The following is a 23,131-nucleotide window of genomic DNA, read 5'->3' on the forward strand; positions in this document are numbered from 1 at the left end:
CCTTGTATGCAAATTTAGCGGTGAGGCGGGAGCGCGCGGCTGATACCCGCGGACTGGGCTGCGGCGGTTAGTCCTCTCCCGGCCGCCGTCGCCTCCGACATATTGCCCGCAGGAGCTGCGGCGGCGAAGCAGAGAGCGCCGGGGGAGGAGATGGGTGAGCAGAGTGGATCAGGCTCGGCCTAGGAACGAGCGGGCGTGGGGGTTAGGAGGGCCAAGTGGCTAATTGCTGCCCCACGCGGACAGGATCCCAGCGAGGGGAGGAGGAGGGGGAGGGGATGCGGGCGCAGACGGGACCCCGCCCCCTCCTGTCGGTTTTGCGGGGTGGGGCCTCTGCTTTGGGGGCGGGACGTTGGGTGTTGGGCGGGGCCTCTAAAACGAAGGCCTGTAGGGGCTTGGGCTTCGGCGAGGACCCGCTAGTCGGGGCTAGAAATAGGGGCGGAACTACTGGTGGGCGTTGCCTTCGTGCTAAGGGCGGAGCTTCTGGGCTGAAGGCTTTTGTGCGGGGGCGAACTTTCTGGGCTGGAGGGGCTTATACTGGAGGCGGTGGGGCGGGGAGAATTGTCAGACTAAGGGAGCCTATTCTGAAGTGGGGCTTCAGGGCCGGGAGGGCTTTCTTTGGCTTGTGGGCGGGGTTTCTGGGCTGACAGTTGCGTGTGGGCGGGGCTTCTGGGCCGAGGGGCTTTATGTGGGTGCTTAGCATCTAAAGAGAGGAGAGTGGGTGTGAGAAGAGCTTCTGGACTAGGGTGTTTGTGTGGGGTTTTCTAAGCCAAGTATAATAGTGTATGAAGAGAGCTTCTGGTCTGGGAGCTTGGTGAGGGCAGAGCCACTTACTGGACAGGTAACTTTTTGGAGACGTGAGGGAAGAGCTTACGAGCTGAGGTGCTAGGGCTTGATGTGTGTGTGAGTGGAGGCTGCTGTGTTGCTGTGAGGAGGTATGAACAGGTTATTACTTTGGTTAGGTGCTTAGGGGTTTCGTGCAGGACCTTTGGGCAAGGTGGTACACGGGAGCTTGGGCTAGACTGCTAAGCCTAGGGGAAAAGGTTGTGGGTCCAAGTTTCGGGTCCAGAACCATAGCATTCTCCAAGCCATATCGCTGATCCCGTGCTGAGGCCCTAGGTCCTGCCCGCTGAGCTTTATCGTGGGGCCCTGGAAGAAAAAGCTGTCTCAAAAGTGTCTAAAATTATAAGTCTCCAGAAACTTGTATCTGAATGGGCCCCAGTGTGTACCAGAACTGAGAGCACAGGACTTAGCCCCAGTACTGTCTGTGACACAGTATAAGCTCAGTTTCCTAATTTGTGAAAAACCTACCTTGCTGGGCTCAGTCATTCATCAAAATATACTTTGCTTTTAAAAAAAATACTTTGCTGTAGAAGGGGTAGGGATACAACAGTGAAAAAGACATAAGATTACTGACTTCACTGACCTTCCATTCTAGTAGGAGAGACAGTAAGCATATTAACGAATGAGATAATTTCAGAGAGTGAATTGTTGTGGAAATAAGATAGAGAAATAAGATAGAGAATGATGGGGAGAGCTACTTCACAAATGGAAGTCAGAGAAGGGCTCTCCAGACAGAGGATACAGCAAATGCAAGAGCCAGCAGAAGCTTGGCTTGCTGAGAGAAAGGCCCAGATGTCTAGAGCATGGCGGGGGCGGGGGGGTGGGCGGGAGTGAGGCAGAGAGTGGTAGGAGATGAGGTTGAAGAGGTAGGCGGAGGCTCAGTGTGGATTAGATGATGCAATGGTATACCAAGTGATTGGTAGCAGTATCATTGCTATTATTCTTGATATATGATGCCCCCTGGCTTGAGGATATGCTTTACATTGAGCCCCACAGGAGGACGAAGAGGTCCCAACAGGACATCTTACTGCCGAAATCCACTCTGTGAGCCAGGATCCTCGGGGGGCTCTGGTGGGGGCCACACTTCCAGTGCATCGGTGACCAGTGTCCGTTCCCGCACCAGGTAAACCACCTCTCTGTCTCTCACCCCTCACTGTGGGTTCCCAGGGGCAGTGTGGACAAGACTCTACCTGACTGGGTTCTAGGATGTGATATCTTAGATGCCAGGTGGGGGCTTAGAGGGAAGTGAGCAGCCGAAAAAAAGACTCTGAAGGAGCTCATTTGAAGGTGGTCACTTGGACAGATGCAGTGGGATGTGGTAGTGTAAGCCCAAAGGCCCAGATTCCAATTACAGCTCTGTTCTGGCTTTGCTGATGCTGTGGACAAGTTGCCTGTCCTCTCTAGGCCTCATTTTCCTCATGTGTAAAATGAACATAATATTTCTTTCCCTCCTAAGGGGTGTTGGAAGACCTGAATAAGATTAGAGATAGGAAAAGACTTTGTTGCCTTCTTTGTCTGACCAGCAAGATTATGAGGTTTCCGTTCTTGCCATGAGCTGCTTTTCTGATCTATTCCACAATCCTGTGCCTCAGAAGCCCTTTGTCGTAGGGGTCTCAGGTCAGCTTCTGATGTTGTTCCCTCCCCATCCCCAGGAGCAGTTCTGGGACAGGGCTCTCCAGCCCCCCTCTGGCCACCCAGACGGTCGTGCCTCTACAGCATTGCAAGATCCCTGAGCTGCCAGTCCAGGCCAGCATTCTGTTTGAGTTGCAGCTGTTCTTTTGCCAGCTAATAGCCCTCTTCGTCCACTACATCAACATCTACAAGACAGTGTGGTGGTATCCACCTTCCCACCCACCCTCCCACACATCCCTGGTAGGTACCCAGCTCGGGCCAGCTCTGTGTATGTGTGTGTGTGAGACGTTTGGTTTCATTTAGCATAACCCTACCAAACACCACTGTGCACTTGGCCCTGTGTGTGCTGAGCATGGAAGGTGTAGAAGGAACAGGAAACTGATGATTTCTAAATGCTCCTAGTGTGCTTAGTACCACATTGGGCATTGAAGGGTTGCAGAGATGAATCTGACACAGATTTTGCCTAAAGGAGCTCAGAGTCTTAAGTCCTATAGGGGAGATGAACCACAGGCATACATGAGTGTTTCAAGGGGTGGAAAGAGCTCTGTTCAGAAGATTAGGTGCAGAGACAGGGGCATGGGTGATCAGAGCAGGAGGGCTCACACACCACTCTCTTATCCCCAGGGACTGTCCCACTACCCTTCTCTGGGTCCTGTTCTACTCCTCTAGGTAATTTCCTGGCCTGACTCAGCTGGAGGCAGATGAAGGTCAGAGAATGGGGACAGTCTCTGTGGAAAGGACTGGGCAGGGGGAGGCGGGTATGAGAAAAGCCTGTGTATGGGCAAGGGGCCCACATGACCCCCAGGCCTCTGCCCCCTGACAGAACTTCCACCTGATCGACTTCAACTTGCTGATGGTGACCACCATTGTTCTGGGCCGCCGCTTCATTGGGTCCATCGTGAAGGAGGTGATTGGGTCCTAGAGGCTGGCCAGGGACTTTGGGACTCCCCTTTCCCCCTGGGGGTGCCAATGTGATACACCCAGCCCTTCAACCCTGAGGTATTTCCTTGGGGCTCCCTTTGGACTTGGTTGAAGAACATTAAACACATCCTGTCAGCTCTTGGAGTTTATTGGGCATCAGAAAGGAGGATTCACCTTTCCAGGTTCTGCCCAGCCTGCTGTGCCACCTTTCCCTGGGTGGGATCACAGGCCATGCTGGGTGGGATTTGGGCACAGGCCCTGTGGCCTCCATCCAAGGCCCCATCCCGTCCTATCTCGCCCTGACCCAGGCTTCTCAGAGGGGGAAGGTCTCCCTCTTTCGCTCCATCCTGCTGTTCCTCACCCGCTTCACCGTTCTCACGGCAACAGGCTGGAGTCTGTGCCGATCCCTCATCCACCTCTTCAGGACCTACTCCTTCCTGAACCTCCTGTTCCTCTGCTATCCGTGAGTACCCTTTACTTCACCCCTCATTGCCTAGCACCTGGGTCCTGACCTCTGCCCTGAGTGTGGCTGGGTCACCAGGCCTCCATATCTGTAAGACTGGAGGTAGGCAGCAACAATATCCTCACATGTTGTCTCGCAACATCCCCCTGAGATTAGGATGATAAGCCTTCTTTTGCAGAAGAAACTGAGGCGGCATAATTTATTCAAGCTCCTACTGAGGGAGAGGTCAGAATGGGACTCAGATCTGTGTGTATATCCCACAGGAATGTTCCCGAGGGGGAATGCACGGGCTTTGTCTCCCTCACTCTTCCTTTCCTCTCTCTGTGGTTCTTTCCCTTTCTCTATGTCTCTCTTTTTGTATCTCAGTGTTTGTGTAATCCTTCAGTGCCTCCTAGGGTCTGTGTGCAGGCAAGCCATCTGCATGTTTGCATGTCTCTGTGGTGTCTCTGCATGAAGCATATATGTGTGTATGTGTGTGTCTGCACATGCACGTGTGTATGTCTGTCTTTGTGTCTGTTTTGCTCACTCCCTCCATCTTACCAGAACCCAGATTGTTGAGGATGCAAAGTATCTGAGAAGAGCCCAGGAGTGCCCCTTTCTGGCTTAGAATCAGGGAGGACTTTGGTAAGGTGCCCAATCTGGCTATTCCTGGCTGCTTGGGCATTAACAGTCATTATCCAACCATGGGCTTTCTGGTTCATGGACTTCCTTAGCTTGGGGCACCCCTGCTCCCTGGGAAGCTTCAGAGCTGGACATTTTCTCCCTTTCTATGCTGCATGACCAAAAAGGCACTGGCATGGGAGCTTCCTTACATTTGTTTCAATTATTTGCTTCAATTATATTTAGTGTTTTGGGTTTTTTTTCTGAAACAGAGTGTCACTCTGTTACCCCACATAGAGTACAATGGCGTCATCATAGCTCACTGCAACTACAAACTACTCAGCTCAAGCGATCCTCCTGCCTCAGCCTCCCAAGTAGCTGGGACTATAGGCGCCCACCACCGTGCCCAACTGATTTTTTTATTTTTAGTAGAGACAGGTCTCACTCTTGCTCAGGCTGGTCTTGAACTCCTGAGCTCAAGGCATCCTCCCACCTTGGCTTCCCAGAGTGCTAGGATTACAGGCATGAGCCACCTCACCCATCCTTTAGTTTCTAATTACAAGAGTGGACAAGTGTTTTATAAAAACATTGAACTTTATAGAAGCTTTTTAAAAAGATTTTTGGAAAGCATGGATAGTTTATCATCTGATATAGATACTTTTTTTTTTTTTGAGACAGAGTCTCACTTTGTTACCCAGGCTAGAGTGAGTGCCGTAGTGTCAGCCTAGCTCACAACAACCTCAAACTCCTGGGCTCAAGCAGTCCTCCTGCCTCACCCTCCCGAGTAGCTGGGACTACAGGCATGTGCCACCATGCCCGGCTAATTTTTTCTATATATATTAGTTGGCCAATTAATTTCTTTCTATTTATGGTAGAGACGGGGTCTAGGTCTTGCTCAGGCTGGTTTCGAACTCCTGACCTCGAGCAATCTGCCCGTCTCGGCCTCCCAGAGTGCTGGGATTACAGGCGTGAGCCACCGTGCCTGGCCTGATATAGATACTTTTAACATAGAAAATGAAAGTCCCACGTAATCTCATTCTCCCAGAAAAATAGATTATTGGCCACATATTTTTCCAAATTTTTTTCTGTATAAGTACACACGATTTTTTTAAGAACAAAAATGGGATTATACTAAGCATGATGTTACACAATTTACTGCATTTTTCACATAATCATATAACTTGGATATTCTTCTATGGCAATACGTAAGAGTCTGCCCATTTGTTTTAACTATTTATTTTTTTATATTTTATTTTATTATTTTTAAAATTAGAGGTGGGGGTCTCACTCTTGCTCATGCTGGTCTTGAACTCCTGACCTTGAGCAATCCTCCTGCCTGTGCCTCCCAGAGTGCTAAGATTATAGGTGTAAGCCACCACGCCCGTCCTGCCTCATTTTTTTTAATGGCCTCATAGTATTCCATAGTATAGTAGAATTTTCACAATTTATTTGTCTTCTACTAGTGAACTTTTAACTTATTCCTAGCTTTTCCTTATTCATAACGATGAGGCAGGAAACATTCTTTTGCAGACATTTTTTTTTTTAATTTTTATTTTTTTATTTTATTTTTTTTGAGACAGAGTCTTGCTTTGTTGCCCAGGCTAGCGTGAGTGCCGTGGTGTCAGCCTAGTTCACAACAACCTCAAACTCCTGGGCCCAAGCAATCCTGCTGCCTCAGCCTCCCAAGTAGCTAGGACTATAGGCATGCGCCACCATGTCCAGCTAATTTTTTCTATATATATTAGTTGGCCAATTAATTTTTTTCTATTTATAGTAGAGATGGGTTCTCGCTCTTGCTCAGGCTGGTTTCAAACTCCTGACCTTGAGCAATCCGCCTGCCTCGGCCTCCCAGAGTGCTAAGATTACAGGTGTGAGCCACCGCGTCTGGCCTGCACACATTTTTATACATGTGTCCTATAGTTCTGTACAGCAGATTCCCGGAAGCAAATTACTGCACCAAAAGATGTATCCATTTGCATTTTTCATAGATATTAACAAATTGTCCTTCAAAAGGGTTGTACTGTTTAAAATTCAGTAGTGGCTTAATTTGACACTTTATGGTTATTAACTAGTGAGTCTATTCTACTTGGATGTAGATAGATATCACCATATTTTGCTTTATTTTTTATTATTTAATTTAAAAATTTTATTAACTACATTGTAAATTGAATCCAATAGTGCTAAAAAGTTTATAATGGAAAGCATTAACCTCTAACCCACCCTCCAAATTTTTAGTCCCACTCTTCAGAAGCACTCTCCTTCACTTTCTGGTTTTATGTTTTTTGAGTTATCCCCATAATTCTAGTATCCTTATGCTTTTGTTTTTTTCTTTTTAAAAATATATTTATTGATTTTATAATTGGATAATAGGTTTACATGGTTAAAATTCAGATGGTCTAAGAGTATAGAGTGAAAAAGTCTCCCTTTGACTGCTGCCTCCCAGCCATCCAGTTTTCCTTCCAAGAGGTAATCACCAGTGTTTCTGGTTTCTTGTATATCCTGGAAATAAATGTTCTATGCATATACAAGCATACCACACACACATGCATGCACACACATATTCCTTGCAATGACAAATGAAGATTTAGCTCATCCTCCAATCCCTATTGTTCCCAATATTTGATAGCTGTTATTTTTAGTTTTCTATTGGTTATCTTTGTCAGTATTATAAGTATGCCTATACTTTTTATTTCATCAACAATAGTATCTTGAATTTCTTTCATGTAAGACAAGAATATTAGGTACCCTACTCATCCATCTTTACTTCCCTCTTCCTCCTTTCACTTCCTAGAAGCTTTAATTTTATGTTGTCAAGCTTGACATTCACATTCTCCTATATAACCATATTTAAGTCTTCCATTCTTTCTCTAAGGCTCATTCTCAAAATTAAAAACCAGTAAGTAGCTTTGATATAATTATGGGTATGAAGATATCATTCACTGCAGGGCCCAGTAGTGTGCATAGATGACATTCCTTCTCTATAGTTACTGAGTCACAATCTTGGGCCTCTTATAAAAGAATGTTTCTAGTGTCAAGTCAAATAGTTTCTCTTTACTCACATTCCGTCAATTGCTTAAAATCATGTCCCATTTTAGTTTGCTTCATATTTAGTTTGTAAACTTTCTTATGTAGCTTTATATTTTTCTTGGAGTTTCTAATTGCCTTTCTTGTGATGAAAGAATGATGGGCCTTCAACATATCCTCAAATTTATCCAGCCTCTCAGTCAGGCTACCTGTTGCCTGGAGTCCATTTTAACCCCCAAAGACATCCTTCCTGGAGCCCTCCATCTTCCTGCTCCAGTCTGGAGTGGTTGCTTTTTAGGCCTGCTGTACAGCTCTCAAACTGGGACTTCCCTTCCTCACCCTCCTGGGTTGTATCCACTGTTTCCTGGATCCCATGTCTTCCTCTTTCTTGGTTTTCTCCCTTATTTTGCTGGAGTGCATTATGAGGTAATTGCCTTACCAATGAGTATTCAGGAGGTGTATACATTCTGAGTCCTTGCATGTCTAAATATGTCTTTATTCTGCTCTCATACTTGATTGGTGGTTTGGCTGAATATAGATTTCCAAGTTAAGAATTTTGAAGACACTGTTCGGTTTTCACTAGTATCCAGTGTTGCTGGTAAGAAGTCTAAAGCCAGTTTGATTCCAATTCCTTTGTAGATGACTTGTTTTTTTCCTTTCTAAAAGCACTGAGGAGTATTCTATTTATCTTTTAATTACTTCAAATTTTACAAGAATGTGTCTGGTGTGGAACTTCTGTCATTCATCCTATCAGTACTCTAGGACTTTTTTAACCTGGAGATTTGGGTACTTCTTTAGCTCAGGGAAATTTTCTTCTATTATTTCTTTGATATATCTTCCTCTCCATTTTCTCTATTCTCTCTGGGACTTCTGTTAATCAATGCTAGACCTCATAGATTGGTCATCTCTTTGTCTTTTATTTTCTCTTATATTTTCCATTTCTCTTTCTCTCCCTCCCTCCCTCCCTCCTCTCCTCATCCTCTCTCTCTCTTTCTGTTTCTCTCTGTCTCTCTCTCTCTGCCTTGGCTTTATAGAGATTTCCTCAATTTTATCTTCTAGACTTTATTCAGCAATCGTGTGTTTCATCTCTAAGGCCTTTTTCTTGTTTTCTGATTGTTCCTTTCTCATAGCATCCTGTTCTTGTTTTTATTTTATTTTATTTATTTATTTTTTTGAGACAGAGTCTCACTTTGTTGCCCAGGCTAGCTAGAGTGAGTGCCGTGGCGTCAGCCTGGCTCACAGCAACCTCAATCTCCGGGGCTCAGCGATCCTACTGCCTCAGCCTCCTGAGTAGCTGGGACTACAGGCATGCGCCACCATGCCCGGCTAATTCTTTGTATATATATTTCTTTTTCTTTTCTTTTTTTTTTTTTTTTTTGAGACAGAGTTTCGCTTTGTTGCCTAGGCTAGAGTGAGTGCCATGGCGTCAGCCTAGCTCACAGCAACCTCAAACTCCTGGGCTCAAGCGATCCTTCTGTCTCAGCCTCCCAAGTAGCTGGGACTACAGGCATGAGCTACCATGCCCGGCTAATTTTTTCTATATATATTAGTTGGCCAATTAGTTTCTTTCTATTTATAGTAGAGATGGGGTCTCGCTCTTGCTCAGGCTGGTTTCGAACTCCTGACCTTGAGCAATCTGCTTGCCTCGGCCTCCCAAAGTGCTAGGATTACAGGCGTGAGCCACCACGCCCGGCCTTGTTCTTGTTTTTAAAATCTCTTCTTTTCTCTGAATTTTGTCTTTCTACTGGGGTCAGTTTTTCTGTTTCATGCTGCTAGTTTTCCAAGTATAGTTGGTTTCTTTGGTTGTCTATTTATTTAAGAATGAAGGACTGAGTAGCAGGAGTGCATCTTCTCTCCTTCTGCCATTGTTTAAGTGAGTAGGCAGTTTTACTGGGATTTTAAGTACATGAGCAAGACATACTGACTGGCAGGCTTTGCTTTAAGATGAGTGAGTGAGGTGCTAGTTGTCAGGCTGCGGGCCTCCATAGGCCAGAAAGGGGGCGGGATATTACTCTAAGATGCCCTTGTTAGAGACCTCAATTCTCAGACAGTTTATTTAATATCTTTAGAGAAGAATCCTTCAGGGTGGGGCATGTGGGGTGAGTAGGGGAATAAAGGGACTGACTCTTATAAATAAATGTGGATCTTTGGCTGGGTGTGGTGGCTCACGGCTGTAATCCTAGCACTCTGGGAGGCTGAGGCGGGCAGATTGCTCAAGGTCAGGAGTTCAAAACCAGCCTGAGCAAGAGTGAGACTCCGTCTCTACTCTAAGAAATTAATTGGCCAACTAATATATATATATATATATATATATATAATTAGCTGGGCATGGTGGCGCATGCCTGTAGTCCCAGCTACTCAGGAGGCTGAGGCAGCAGGATCACTTGAGCCAAGGAGTTTGAGGTTGCTGTGAGCGAGGCTGACACCATGGCACTCACTCTAGTGTGGGCAACAAAGTGAGACTCTGTCTCAAAAATAAATAAATAAATAAATAAATAAATGTGGATCTTTGTTTAATCCCATTTATTCACCCTGTTTCTCACTTCTACCTTCTATCAAAGATGCCCATTTTAAGCCAGTCTCTCTTGGTCACTCTGGGCAGATAAGTTCCCACTTCCAGTACAGTCCTCACATGGCATATTCTAGACCTATGCCATCCAGTTTAGCAGCTACTAGCCATCTATGGTTATTGAGCACTTGAAATAGGCTAGTCTGAATTTAGATGTGCTCTAATTATAAAATACACACAAGATTTTGAAGACTTAGTACAAAAAAAGAAAAAAAGTAAAACATCTCATTAATAAATTTAAATTGCCGGGCATGGTAGCTTATGCCTATAATCCCAGCTACTTGGGAGGCTGAAGTACAAGGATTGCCTTGAGACCAGGAAATTCGAAGCTGTGGTGAGCTGTGCACCACTGCACTCCAGCCTGTGTGACAGAGTGAGACCTCATCTCTTAAATAAACAAACAAAATTATATGTTAAAGTGATAATATTTTGTATGTGTTGGGTTAAGTAAAATAGAATATAACAATTTCCTCTCTTTTTTTCATGTGGCTGCTAGAAAATTTTAAATTACGTGACTCTTATTATATTTCTGTTGGAAAGCACTGTTCTAGACGATGGCTTCTTCTTCGTCTGTCATCATGTCTCCATCTGCTTTCTAAATTTGTCGAAATCTGGTGACCCACACTCCTGTTTTATTTTATTTTATTTTTTTTTTGCTGATATGGATTTATTTTCTACTTTTATATAGTCATGCATTGGGTGGAGAGAGTGGGAGGGAATCTTGTTATCTTGGGTATGAAGCTGCTTCTAACTTCTGACCTGTCAGAGCAGTCACTTACTGTCACTAAATAATTGATCATAGGACCTATTTGTAGTCCTTTTTTTTTTTTTTTGGAGACAGAGTCTCGCTTTGTTGCCCAGGCTAGAGTGAGTGCCGTGGCGTCAGCCTAGCTCATAGCAACCTCAAACTCCTGGGCTCGAGTGATCCTTCTGCCTTAGCCTCCCGGGTAGCTGGGACTACAGGCATGCACCACCATGCCCGGCTAATTTTTTCTATATATATCAGTTGGCCAATTAATTTCTTTCTATTTATAGTAGAGACGGGGTCTCGCTCTTGCTCAGGCTGGTTTTGAACTCCTGACCTCAAGCAATCCGCCCGCCTCGGCCTCCCAAGAGCTAGGATTATAGGCGTGAGCCACAGCGCCCGGCCTCCTTTTTTTTTTTTGAGACAGGGTCTCTGGGTCTCTGTTGCCTGGGGTAGAGTGCAGTGGCATCATCATAGCTCACTGCAACCTCAAATGCCTGGACTCAGGCGATCCTCCTGACTCAGCCTCCCAAGTAGCTGGGACTACAGGCACAGGCCACCACGCCCAAATAATTTTTGTATTTTTTGTGGAGATGGGGTCTCATTGTGTTGCTCAGGCTGGTCTTGAACTCCTGACCTCAAACAATCCTCCCACCTCAGCCTCCCAAAGTGCTAGGATTACAGGTGTGAGTCACCATGCCTGATTTTGCAGTCTTTCTTAGAGGCAAAGCCAAGGAGATTCTTTTTTCTGTTTTTTTCTAGAAACAGGGTGTTGCTCTGTTGCCCAGGCTTTAGTACAGTGACACAACCATAGCTCACTATAGCCTCAAATTCTGGGCTCAAGAGAGTTGCCCATAGTTCTCTTGCCCTAAATCACAGCGCTAGTAAGTGGCAGAGCTGAGATTTTCATTTGGGCCTATTTGACCCCACAAGTTATGCTCTTGACCACAATTCTCTAAGTTATCTTATTTAACCTTACCCCAAGAAGGATGGTAGCATACCCATCCAAAGAGGCTAAGTTACTTGCCCTGGAACACTCATATCCGTTGTTGAAATCCCAGAAAAAAGGAAAAGAAAGTATTATTGTTGATAGGAAATGTAGCATTGTCATTGGCCCTAACTCCTGGGGGCAGCCTAGGAACCCTTCTGGGGCTCTGTAATTCTGGGGACCTAGAGAAATTGAGAGGCTTCAAGGTGACAAAAAAAAAGAGGAATATTTATAAAAGAACCTACTGCAAGCATGGTTGCTCATACCTATGGAGGCTAAGGTGGGAAGATCACTTGAGGCCTAGAGTCCAAGACCAGCCTTGGCAACATAGGGAGACCCTGTCTCAAAAAAAAAAAAAGTGATATGCCATGTACTATGCTTGGCACTTACCCACTTTTTATAATTATTCTTCCAGGGTATGGGTCCATCTAGTTTTCATCTCACACAGTACTTGTCACACACTCAAAAAACCCCTTGAGGCCAGGTGCAGTGGCTCACGCCTATAATCCCAGCACTTTGGAAGGCCAAGACAGGAGCTAATCACTGGAGCCCAGGAGTTTGAGACCAGCTTGGGCAACATAGGCAGACCCCATCTCTACAAAGAATAAAAAAATTAGCCAGGCATGGTGGCGCACACCTGTAGTCATAGCCATTCAGAAGGCTGAGGCAGGAAAATTGCTTAAGCCCAGGAGTTCGAGGTTACAGTAAGCTGTGATTAGGCCACTATACTCCAACCTGGGTGACAAGAGCAAGACCCTGTTTCTAAAAACAAAAACCTTTTACTAATTTGTTCCAGCCCTTCCCTACAGGTGCTGCTCAGGAGAAGGGATTTATTTTGTTCAAGAGCCCATTTTAGGCCAGGCTCAGTGGCTCACACCTATAATCCTACCATGTTTCCCCGAAAATAAGACCTACCCATAAAATAAGCCCTAGCAGGATTTCTGGGCATTTCCACAATATAAGCCCTACCTCGAAAATAAGATCTAGTGATGGGCGTGGCTACGCAGCATATCTGCACAACCCATGCATCTCCTTTCCTCGTGGAGCGATAAAGAAGACGAGCAGCCCTTCTCATCTGCCACATCGTGACAGCTACTATCCCAGAGCTGACCAGAAAGGTGTGGGCAGCCCCACCAACAAGGTTGGCTCCCCCATCCTGTGTGTGATGCAAGCTGAGGCTTTGAGGGGAAAGTCTCAGTGAAGTGAGGAGCGGGACGTCCACTTTAGGTATTGTGTGTCCCCAGGGGGAAGAAGGAAAGCTGTGGCTGCCATTTTACTATGATGATATTCCAGAAGAAGACGACTTAACTATATTTGAATAAATGTAGATTGTTGTACCATACTTAAAAAAAAGACTACATCCCCTGAAAATAAGCCCTAAGGTATCTTCTTGAAGAAAAATAAATATAAGACACTGTCTTATTTTCAGGGAAACATGGTAGTACTCTTGGAGGCTGAGGTGGGAGGATTGCTTGAGGTCAGGAGTTTAAGGTTGTTGTGAGCTAGGCTGACGCCATGGCACTCTACTTAGGGCAACAGAGTGACTCTATCTCAAGAAAAAAAAATAAAGCCCATTTTAGTGCCTGGCACATAATAATTCTTTTTCAACTGCCCTCCTCTATAAACTAAAGAGCTGCCTCATATGTGTACCAGTAACAGCTTCTACTTTTGTGGCATTGTGTACACTTTTAATTAATTACTCTTAATGATTTGTTGAATATCTGTCTTGATCTTTGGTACCAGACAGTTCTTGGGTTGAAGCCTGGCTCTCTTTCTTTCTTACAATTTTGTAACCTTTGGGAATTTACTTCACCTCTTTGAGGCACCGCTTCCTCAGCTGAAAAGGAGAAAAATAACAATACCAAATGCACAGTGTTCTTATGAAAAGAGAGGATGCAGGAAAAGCATTTAGTACAGTGCCTGGAACATAGGCTGTGCCCAGTGAATATGGGCTGTTATTATTGCTCATCATTGCTGGACTGGGCAGGGACTTCTCTCTTGCTTCCCACTGTGTCCCCAGTGCTAGGCATACATGTGTTGAATGACCATCTGATGGGAGGATGGATGGATGGAAAGGGGGGTAGATTTATAAAATACACACAAGATTTTGTGTATTTTTTGTGTACGGGTGTGGTGGCTCACGCCTGTAATCCTAGCACTTGGGAGGCCGAGGCAAGCAGATTGCTCAAGGTCAGGAGTTCGAAACCAGCCTGAGCGAGACCCTGTCTCTACCAAAAATAGAAAGAAATTAATTGACCAACTAAAAATATATATACGCCGGGCGCGGTGGCTCCCCTCTGAGCAGCCAGGAGAGCTGAGGCCCAGGGAGGAAAGAAGATTCCCCTCAGTGGCTGAGGTTTGGGATCCTGGCCCGAGGGCAGGCCTGCCCTCACCATCATGTTTCCCAGCAGGTTTGGAATGTACATTCCGTTTCTGCAGCTGAACTGTGATTTCCGCAAGACGAGCCTCTTCAGCCACATGGGCTCCATGGGGCCCCGGGAGGCGGTCAGTGGCCTGGCGAAGAGCCGGGACTACCTGTTGACACTGCGGGAGACATGGAAGCAGCACACGAGACAGCTTTATGGCCCAGAGGCCATGCCCACCCATGCCTGCTGCCTGTCGCCTAGCCTCATCCGCAGCGAGGTAGAGTTCCTCAAGATGGACTTCAACTGGCGCATGAAGGAAGTGCTGGTCAGCTCCATGCTGAGTGCCTATTACGTGGCCTTTGTGCCTGTCTGGTTTGTGAAGGTGCGTAGCTCAACCCAGGGGGGGAAGGGCCTAGCTGCGACCTTGTGAGCGCTCCTGCTTGCTTAACTGCCTCTGCTGTCTGGGATGAGATTTATTTGATCTGTTTTCTGGAGAGCTAGAGTGACTACTGTCTCTATTTTATTTTTACTTTTATTTTTTTTCCCTGGCCTTAGTCACTTAGTATGTCTCCATTTTAGAGTGCAGAACAAGGCTCACTGAAAGAAGGACCTGCCTAAGGTCACCCAGCCAATGAGGGAGACATGGTGTTGTTCATAACATTTGATGACAAAGAGCCGTGACTTTATATTTCAGTGGCTATTTTGATACAGGCATGTTGCAATATCCTTCCTGATTATTAAGTGGGGAAACCAGGATTTATCCAGATCTGACTGACCCCAAAAGTCTGTGCTTTCTTTTCTTATTTATATGACTTCCTGGGAAGGTATCACCTCAGCTGCAGTAGGCTAGAAACATCTGCAGGGTGGACTACACTGAATGGTTTGAGGTTGAGAGGACTTAATATCTACTAAGCAACTACATACAACATGCCAGGAGCTTTCATGAGTGTTATAATCATTGTTCTAATGCCTCTCAGAGGTGGTTAGTGGTTGGTCTTATCCTCATTTAACAGGTGAAGAAACTAAAGCACAGAGAAGTTAAATGACTTGCCCAAGGTCACAAAGTTAATCAATAGAAGAGCCAAGATTTTTTTTTTTTTTTTGCCTACCCTTCCCTTTGTATTTGCCTATGTGTTTATAGTCTGGAGTTTTTATTAAAACTGTTAAAATTCATTTCTTAAACTTGAGGGGAGACTGATCTTGTACTTAACTCTTTTTTAAAAATGGAAGAGCCAAGATTTGAATTCAGGGCCTCTGCTCTAGCTTAGAGTAGGGGGCAGTGGGAGCAGTTTTTCTTTGTAGAAAACTGACATGTGGACACAGGGTCTAAGCATTCTTTGTTAGGTGTTTGAGTCTTGGTTTCAGGCTACCCTGGCTCTCCTTGGGACTGTCCTATACTCTGAGGCAGGGGGAATCAGAAAATGGAGGGGAACGAGGCCATTAGGGGTATCCCAGGCCTCACCCACCTCCTGTTACCCCCAGAACACACATTACTATGACAAACGTTGGTCCTGCGAACTCTTCCTGCTGGTGTCCATCAGCACCTCAGTGATCCTCATGCAGCACCTATTGCCTGCCAGTTATTGCGACCTGCTGCACAAGGCTGCCGCACACCTGGGCTGCTGGCAGAAGGTGGACCCAGCGCTATGCTCCAACGTGCTGCAGCACCCGTGAGTTGCCCAACCCCTGTCCTGCCCTGCTCTGCCCAACCCCAGCCTGCCTGGTCAGTATCTGGAGTCACTCACCTACTTGCTGCTTAACTCATTCATTCAGCAAATAGTTATTGAGCATGTCTTGTGTATCAAGCTATGTGTCCAGAGTGGGGTACAATGGGGCCCCCTGTCCTTGGGTAACTTGCAATGTACGGAAGATGGAAGGGGAACAGGTGGTAAATTCATGGACTCACTGACTTTCCCATTCATTGACTCACTTATTTACTCACTCATGGACTGACTTGCTCATGCTTCAGTTCTCTCTCACCTGCTCACTCATCCATGCAATCGCTAGGTCTTCTACTCCGTCAGCACTCATTTACCTAGTCCACACCAGGCCTGGTGCTATGTGTCAGGCAAAGGAGCTTGGATTTTGACGTACAGGCCAAGGGGAGACAGAATTTTGAACAATGGAGAGACCCATTCGAGGTGTGCTCTGGTGACAGGATATGGTGCTGTGTTAGCAGATGGTGAACGCTGGCCAAGGAGGAAGGGCCACAGGGAGGAAATGACAGGCAAGATTATTAACAAGTTCACAGTCTGGTGAAGGAGGTAGCCATGTATACAAATAGGATGAGTTGGGTGAAAGAGGGCTAGCTGCAGGATGGCACTGTACCCAGAGCAGAGGCAGAAGTTACCTTGCTCAGGAGCCCTTTATCAAAGTACTTTTTACCTCAGGTTTTACCAATTTTCCTGCCTGTATTCCCCCTTTAGACTGAAAGCTACTCAAGTCCAGGACCATCTCTGAAGCACATCTGAGTGTTGAGTCCAGGACAAGGCTTGGCAGAGAGGAGGCCCCACCAGGGAGCAGGGATGCAAAGGAAGCCCACGGGTGCCAAGCTTTGGTGTTGGCCCTTCGTGCAGTCAGGGTCCCTTTTGGGCTCTGTCCAGGAGGTCCAGAAACAGGACTGGGCATTGCCAAATGGGCCAGAAGGAGGCTTGGCTTAGCCTTGGGCTCTGAGGAGAGGGAGGAGTAGAAAGATAGAACACAGTTGAAAATGAGGATAAGCCTGTCCATGGCTCATTGTGGTGCTTCCGTGGCTTCTTAGCTGATGGACTGGGTCCTGTTGCCCTCCTCTGCCTCATCTCTCACCATGCCTAACTCTTACTGTGCTCTCAGCAAACCAGACCTCCTCGGGTCCTCATGTGCATTATGCGCTTCTGCATCCAAGCGCTTGCACATGATATGTCTTTTGCTTGGAATGGTCTTTCCATCCTTCTTTTCCTGGTTAACTCCCATTCATCCATAGCACTTTTTTTTTTTTTTTTTTTGAGACAGAGTCTCACTCTGTTGCCCAGGCTAGAGTGAGTGCCATGGCGTCAGCCTAGCTCACAGCAACCTCAAACTCCTGGGCTTAAGGGATCCTCCTGCCTCAGCCTCCCAAGTAGCTGGGACTACAGGCATGCGCCACCATGCCCGGCTAATTTTTTCTATATATATCAGTTGGCCAATTAATTTCTTTCTACTTATAGTAGAGATGGGGTCTCCCTCTTGCTCAGTCTGGTTTCAAACTCCTGACCTCAAGCACTCCGCCTGCCTCGGCCTCCCAGGGTGCTAGGATTACAGGTGTGAGCCACTGCGCCCAGCCCATCCTTTAGCACTTTGCTTCCTCTGGGAACACTTTTCTGACCACTGAGAATGGATTTGGTGCCCTTCCTCTCCTGTTAGTGCCCCATAATACCATGATCATTGCACCTACTGCTTTCTGCTGTGTTTGCTTGGTTACCTGCCTGCCATTCCAGAACTAAAAGCTGGAGGTCAGGGGCCTGACCTGACTAGCACTCAGCTATCTTCTCATTCATGCCAGAGTGCCTGGCTTATAATAGATACACTGTGGATTTTTGTGTTTTTTGTACGTAGTCTTTTTTTTTAAAGCAAAATTTACATGTAGTGAAATGTACAAACCTTAAAGTATGTAATTCTTTGTGTTTTGATAAGGGCTTATGCACTCATGTAACCCACCCCTATCAAGATATAGGACATTTCCACCCTTAAGAAAACTTCCCTATGGCCCTTCACAGTGACTTCTTCTCCCCAAGACAACTTTTTGCTTTCTTCCACCATAGGTTAGTTTTGCCTATTCTAGAACTTCATATTAATGAAATTGTACACTAGTTACTCCTGTGTCCAGCTTCTTTCATTCACCATATTGTCTATGAGGTTCATCCACGTTGTTGTGTATAACATGGTAACTATTTTTTAAATGAATGAATCAATGAGGGAAGAGCATGAGATTGAGAAGGGGGCTGCTTCTAGGCCGTGATTCTCAGTCCTTCAGCCTGGGATCTTTGTGGTTCCTGGGAGATCTCATAAGACATTGGAAGAATGCTTGCTCTGTTCCTGCCATCTCATTCGCATGCTCACTGGGCCCTCTCTGTGCCAGGTCTTGTGGCGTGCTCGGAGGACACTGGGATAAATTAGACACCCTTCTAGACATGCTTCTAGCCTAGTGAGGGGATACAGACAGGGAAATAAATAAATGACAAACAGGGAATGTGGCAGGAGAATCAGAGAATAATGAAAGGATGCTGAACTTTGGGGAGTTTGAGTAAGGCTTTCTGGAGGAGCCTGGGTTTTGAAAGATGATGAAGAGCTTACCAGAAAGATAAAGCATCAGGAAGGGCAACCCAGTTGGCTTACGGAGAGATGTGAAGCAATATGGTATGCTGGAGGAATTGGAAAGTGTTCTGAGTGGCTTGAGCATGAGCTGTGTGGCAGGAGTTGTGGAAGCCACACAGGATCTAAAAGGCCATGCCAAATCCTTGGGGCCTTGACCCCAAGGGCACTGGAAAGCCTTTAAAGGGTTTTAAGCAGAGCAAGGTCAGGCTCAGCTTGGTATTCTACAAAGACCACTCAGGCAGTTGTGTGGTGGACCAGTTGGAGTCTAGATGTGAGACCAGATAAAGCACATGTATGCAGAGAGGAAAAAGCATTTTCTTGACAATCCCTCAGTAAGTAGTGTCAGCCCTAGACCTTCTGACTCCCAGTGTGGTGAATTTCTCATGGTTCTTACCCCATTTTACAGAGGAGGCAGCTAGGACCCAGAAAAGGAAAGTCAAGCCGGGCGCGGTGGCTCACGCCTGTAATCCTAGCTCTTGGGAGGCTGAGGCGGGCGGATTGCTCAAGGTCAGGAGTTCAAAACCAGCCTGAGCAAGAGCGAGACCCCGTCTCTACTATAAATACAAAGAAATTAATTGGCCAACTAATATATATATATAAAATTAGCCGGGCATGGTGGCGCATGCCTGTAGTCCCAGCTACTTGGGAGGCTGAGGCAGAAGGATTGCTTGAGCCTAGGAGTTTGAGGTTGCTGTGAGCTAGGCTGACGCCATGGCACTCACTCTAGCCTGGGCAACAAAGCGAGACTCTGTCTCAAAAAAAAAAAAAGAAAAAAAAAGAAAAGGAAAGTCACTATGTCTAAATGATAGAAATGGGAGTAGAGCCCTGGTGATCACCCCTTGCCCAATCTCTGGTGCCCCCGTTCATGGGTGAGCTGGGGCTAAGGTGCCCTGTTGGGCTGTGTCTCCAGGTGGACTGAAGAATGCATGTGGCCGCAGGGCGTGCTGGTAAAGCACAGCAAGAACGTCTACAAAGCAGTGGGCCACTACAATGTGGCTATCCCCTCTGATGTCTCCCACTTCCGGTTCCACGTGAGTCTCTTCCCCTGGGAAGGAGGGGTGGGTCCTGATCTAGAAGGTGGGAGGATCAGCAGGGCAGGAAGGTGATGTCATAGCAAGAGAAGGGTATTTTCGGTATTTCCCAGATCCAAAGAAGACATGCACACACACAGCAGAAGGACAGCCATACGGATTGTTACTTAATAACTGCAGCTCATTCAGTAACAGATCTTTCAAAACATTGGATGGAGGGAGAGAAGATGATACAATTAAAAAGGGAATTCTTGGCAGTGAAAATAATAACTATCTCATTCCTTATTTAGTGCCAGGCACTAAGCCCTTTCCATATACCCTCCTGTTCAGTCTTCCCCTGAACCATATATGTGAGAGAAATGTCAGGGCTATCCTGTTTTCAGATACTGAAATCAGCTTAGAGAGTTTAACTTGTTCTCTTATTTGAATACTTGGGAACTAATGGTAACAACTCCTGACTCAGACATGGAAAGGACTGCTCAAAATCATCTAGGCTAGTGGTCTCCATTTTATTTGTTTTACTATCAAAATCGTTTTTTTGCAAAACAGAGACCAAAGTCTGATATATAGGACCTCATGGCACTGCTGTATTTGAAGGAGTTAGAACCTTCTTCACTTCCTGCTCACCCCTGCAGTAGTTCCTAAGGGACCTCCCTTTTTTTATTTTAACTTTAATTTTTTTTTTTTTTTGAGATGGGAGTCTCACTCTGTCACCCAGGCTAGAGTGCAGTGGCATCATCATAACTCACTGTAACCTCCAACTTCTGGGCTCAAGTGATCTTCCTGCCTCGGCTTCCCAGAGTGCTAGGATTACAGGCGTAAGCCACCATACCCAGCTTATTTTAAATTTTTTTTTTTTTTTTTTTGAGATGGGAGTCTTGCTATGTTGCCCAGGCTGGTCTCAAACTCCTGAGCCCAAGTGATTCTTCTGCCCCAGCCTCCCCAGCTGGGGTCACAGGTGTGTGCTACAGTGCCCAGCCCTAAGGGACCCCCTTGAAACCTGGGGCTCTAAGAAACACAGTTTGAGAAATCAGTGATCTAGGCTGATATCTTAATTTCACAGTTGAGAAATCTGAGACTCAGAGAGGGATTTGTCCAAAGTCTTGCAGCCTATCGGATGCAGAACTGAGCTTTGCATCTGGTCTCTTGCACCCTCATCTCCTGCCACTTCTCCTCCTATCCTGTAAGCAGTTCTTGAGGTTTAGGTACCTTGGCCCCTGCAGAATCGAGATCCCTAGACATCGAGGACTCTTTTGAACAACTGATCAAAAATTTTTCTTGATTCCCTATCCTCTACCTTGCCCTGAAACCCCAGATAAGAGTGAGGTGTTGCCATGTCCCCTGATAGCTTCCAGCCTAGCTAGGGATGCTACACATGAAGTATTAGGTAACTCAAGCTGTAGAGTCTATAATAACTTTCCATGCCCATGTCATAAGTTTCTCATTTGTTCAGGGTCAATAACACCCAGGAGGATGACATATAAAAAAGGTGTTGGTTTTAGACCAGAAAAAGAGTTTGAGAGAACAAGTAATACCTCTCAAAAAAGGATTCCTGGAGGAGGTAGAAGTTGAAGAGGATCTTAAATGATTTACGTGGGAAGCGGCAGTCCTCCCAGGAGGAACACCACAAGCAAAGGCAGATGAAGTGGCAGAGTCCACGCCCAACCCTACAACAAAATCTTCCTCTTCACCCAAGTCTGCATGGGGTCCCAAGAGCTTGTCCCCTTCACTGGCCTACCCTGAACCCCCAATCCAAGAGGCAGCTTTCTGGAGCATACCTTCTAGCCCATGCCTACCCTTTTCTTGGCAGTTCTTTTTCAGTAAACCCCTGCGGATCCTGAACATCCTCCTGCTGCTGGAGGGCGCTGTCATTGTCTACCAGCTGTACTCCTTGATGTCCTCTGAAAAGTGGCACCAAACCATCTCACTGGCTCTTATCCTCTTCAGCAACTACTATGCCTTCTTCAAACTGCTTCGGGACCGCCTGGTATTGGGCAAGGCCTACTCGTACTCGGCCAGTCCCCAGAGAGACCTGGACCACCGGTTCTCCTGAGCCCTAGGGTGACCTCAAGGACAGCATCCAGGCTTCGGCCAGGGGCTCCCTGGCAAGGGGCTGTTGGGGAGGAGAGGGTAGGGGACAAAAAAAAAAAAAAGACAAAAAAATCCACCAGAGCTTTGTATTTTTGTTACGTATTGTTTCTTTGATAATTGATGTGATAATGAGGGAAAAAAAAGTCCTATTTTTATACTCCCAACAAGCCTGTGTCCTGTGGTTTTTTCCCTTCTTGCCTGTGAAGCACATTGTAGAGGTGTGGGATTCTGGGCTAGGAAGCCACACATGCGGCTTCTGAAGCCTCTGGGCTCTGCCTTCTCCATTGGAGAGGAGATGAGGAGGCACCAGAGGCCATGGTAGCAGTGACAGCTGCTACCAACCGAATGCTTGCCACATATACCAGATGCTGTTCTCTGTGTTTCAGGCCTTGCCGTAATCAAACTTTTGTGACAACCCTAGGTGGTAAGTGCTGTTACTCCCATAGATGAAGAACTGGAGCTCAGAGAGTTATAGTGATCTGCCCATAGAATTGGCAGAGCTGAGAATAAATTTATTTCTGGTCATGGCTATAATCCCAGCACTTTGGGAGGCTGACACAGGAGGATCGCTTGAGGCCAGGAGTTCAAAACCAGCCTGGGCAACATAGCAAGACCCCATCTATACAAACAATGGAAAAGTTAGCCAGGTGTGGTGGTATGTGCCTATAGTCCCAGCCTGTAGTTCCCATCTGAGTTGTATTAGCCACTTCCTAGGTGGACAAGAGGGGGAAAGGCATTTCAATGAGAGAAACAGACATATGCAATAGCACAGATTTGGAAGGCGGCCATGCTCACCACTATCCCATCATCGCCAGCATGTAGATTTGGAACATCCTGATGTGTTTTGGGGAGGGTAAGCAGAATGTGGTTCCTAGAGCAGGAAAGGGGGGTGGGGAAGATAAGCAGAGGCAGGATCAAGGAAGACCAAGGGCCCTAGGCTGGCAAGGATGTGTATGTGAGCAGAGCCAATTGCTTGAGTGTCACTGGCTCTTATAGGCATAGGGTGGAGGGTTCAGGGGCTGGAAGGAGAGGAAATGCAGACCATCACAGCCATTCTCAGCTATTCAGCCCACATTCCTTAAGCCCTTGTTGGCCACAGGGCACGCAGGTGAGTTCACAGTGGTGTATGGGAGACAGACACCAACAAATGTTTTTGGTGCCTTTGTTGAGGCAGGACTGTGCTAGACACTGGGATAGTTATAAAGATGAGGAAGACACTGTCCCATAGACAACAGAGAGGGATGGACATATGAGCAAATTAGGATGTGAAATGTTAAGGAAAATGAGTATTCATGGCACTGTGGGAGCAGAGGGGACAATACCCTGTGTATCTGGAAAGACAGGCTGCTCCGAAGAGCTGGTAGTTGAATTGGGTCTTGAAAGTGAACATGGTTTGGGGGAGGGAGGGTATTGCATTCCAAGCAGAGGGAATAGCACATGGAAAGACACGAGAAGACAGGAATATATTTGGGTAAAAGTGGTTCCCCAAATATGGTTGGAGCCTAGGTTGCCTAGTGCGGAGTGGCCCA

General features: G+C 46.4%; 1 protein-coding gene across 4 annotated transcripts; it reads left to right on the forward strand.

Moving 5' to 3' along the window:
* Nucleotides 1–15: 15 nt before the first annotated feature.
* TMEM39B (transmembrane protein 39B) lies at nucleotides 16–21,769 on the forward strand. Of its 4 annotated transcripts, none has more exons than XM_075996032.1 (9): nucleotides 16–154; nucleotides 1,837–1,963; nucleotides 2,493–2,712; nucleotides 3,296–3,379; nucleotides 3,702–3,856; nucleotides 14,194–14,530; nucleotides 15,631–15,818; nucleotides 19,391–19,511; nucleotides 20,965–21,315. In XM_075996032.1, the coding sequence occupies exons 1-9, from the start codon at nucleotides 151–153 to the stop codon at nucleotides 20,971–20,973; spliced, it is 1,245 nt and encodes a 414-aa protein (XP_075852147.1). In that variant the 5' UTR covers nucleotides 16–150; the 3' UTR covers nucleotides 20,974–21,315. The 4 variants fall into 4 exon arrangements, with proteins under 4 accessions (XP_075852147.1, XP_012620885.1, XP_075852155.1 ...); XM_012765431.2 differs by lacking the exon at nucleotides 20,965–21,315 and adding an exon at nucleotides 21,322–21,769 and having other exon boundaries at nucleotides 17–154; XM_075996037.1 differs by lacking the exons at nucleotides 16–154; nucleotides 1,837–1,963; nucleotides 20,965–21,315 and adding exons at nucleotides 3,097–3,179; nucleotides 21,322–21,769 and having other exon boundaries at nucleotides 2,625–2,712.
* Nucleotides 21,770–23,131: the final 1,362 nt, after the last annotated feature.

This window comes from Microcebus murinus, chromosome 2 (genome assembly GCF_040939455.1).
Source record: "Microcebus murinus isolate Inina chromosome 2, M.murinus_Inina_mat1.0, whole genome shotgun sequence".
NCBI classification, from domain to species: domain Eukaryota; kingdom Metazoa; phylum Chordata; class Mammalia; order Primates; family Cheirogaleidae; genus Microcebus; species Microcebus murinus.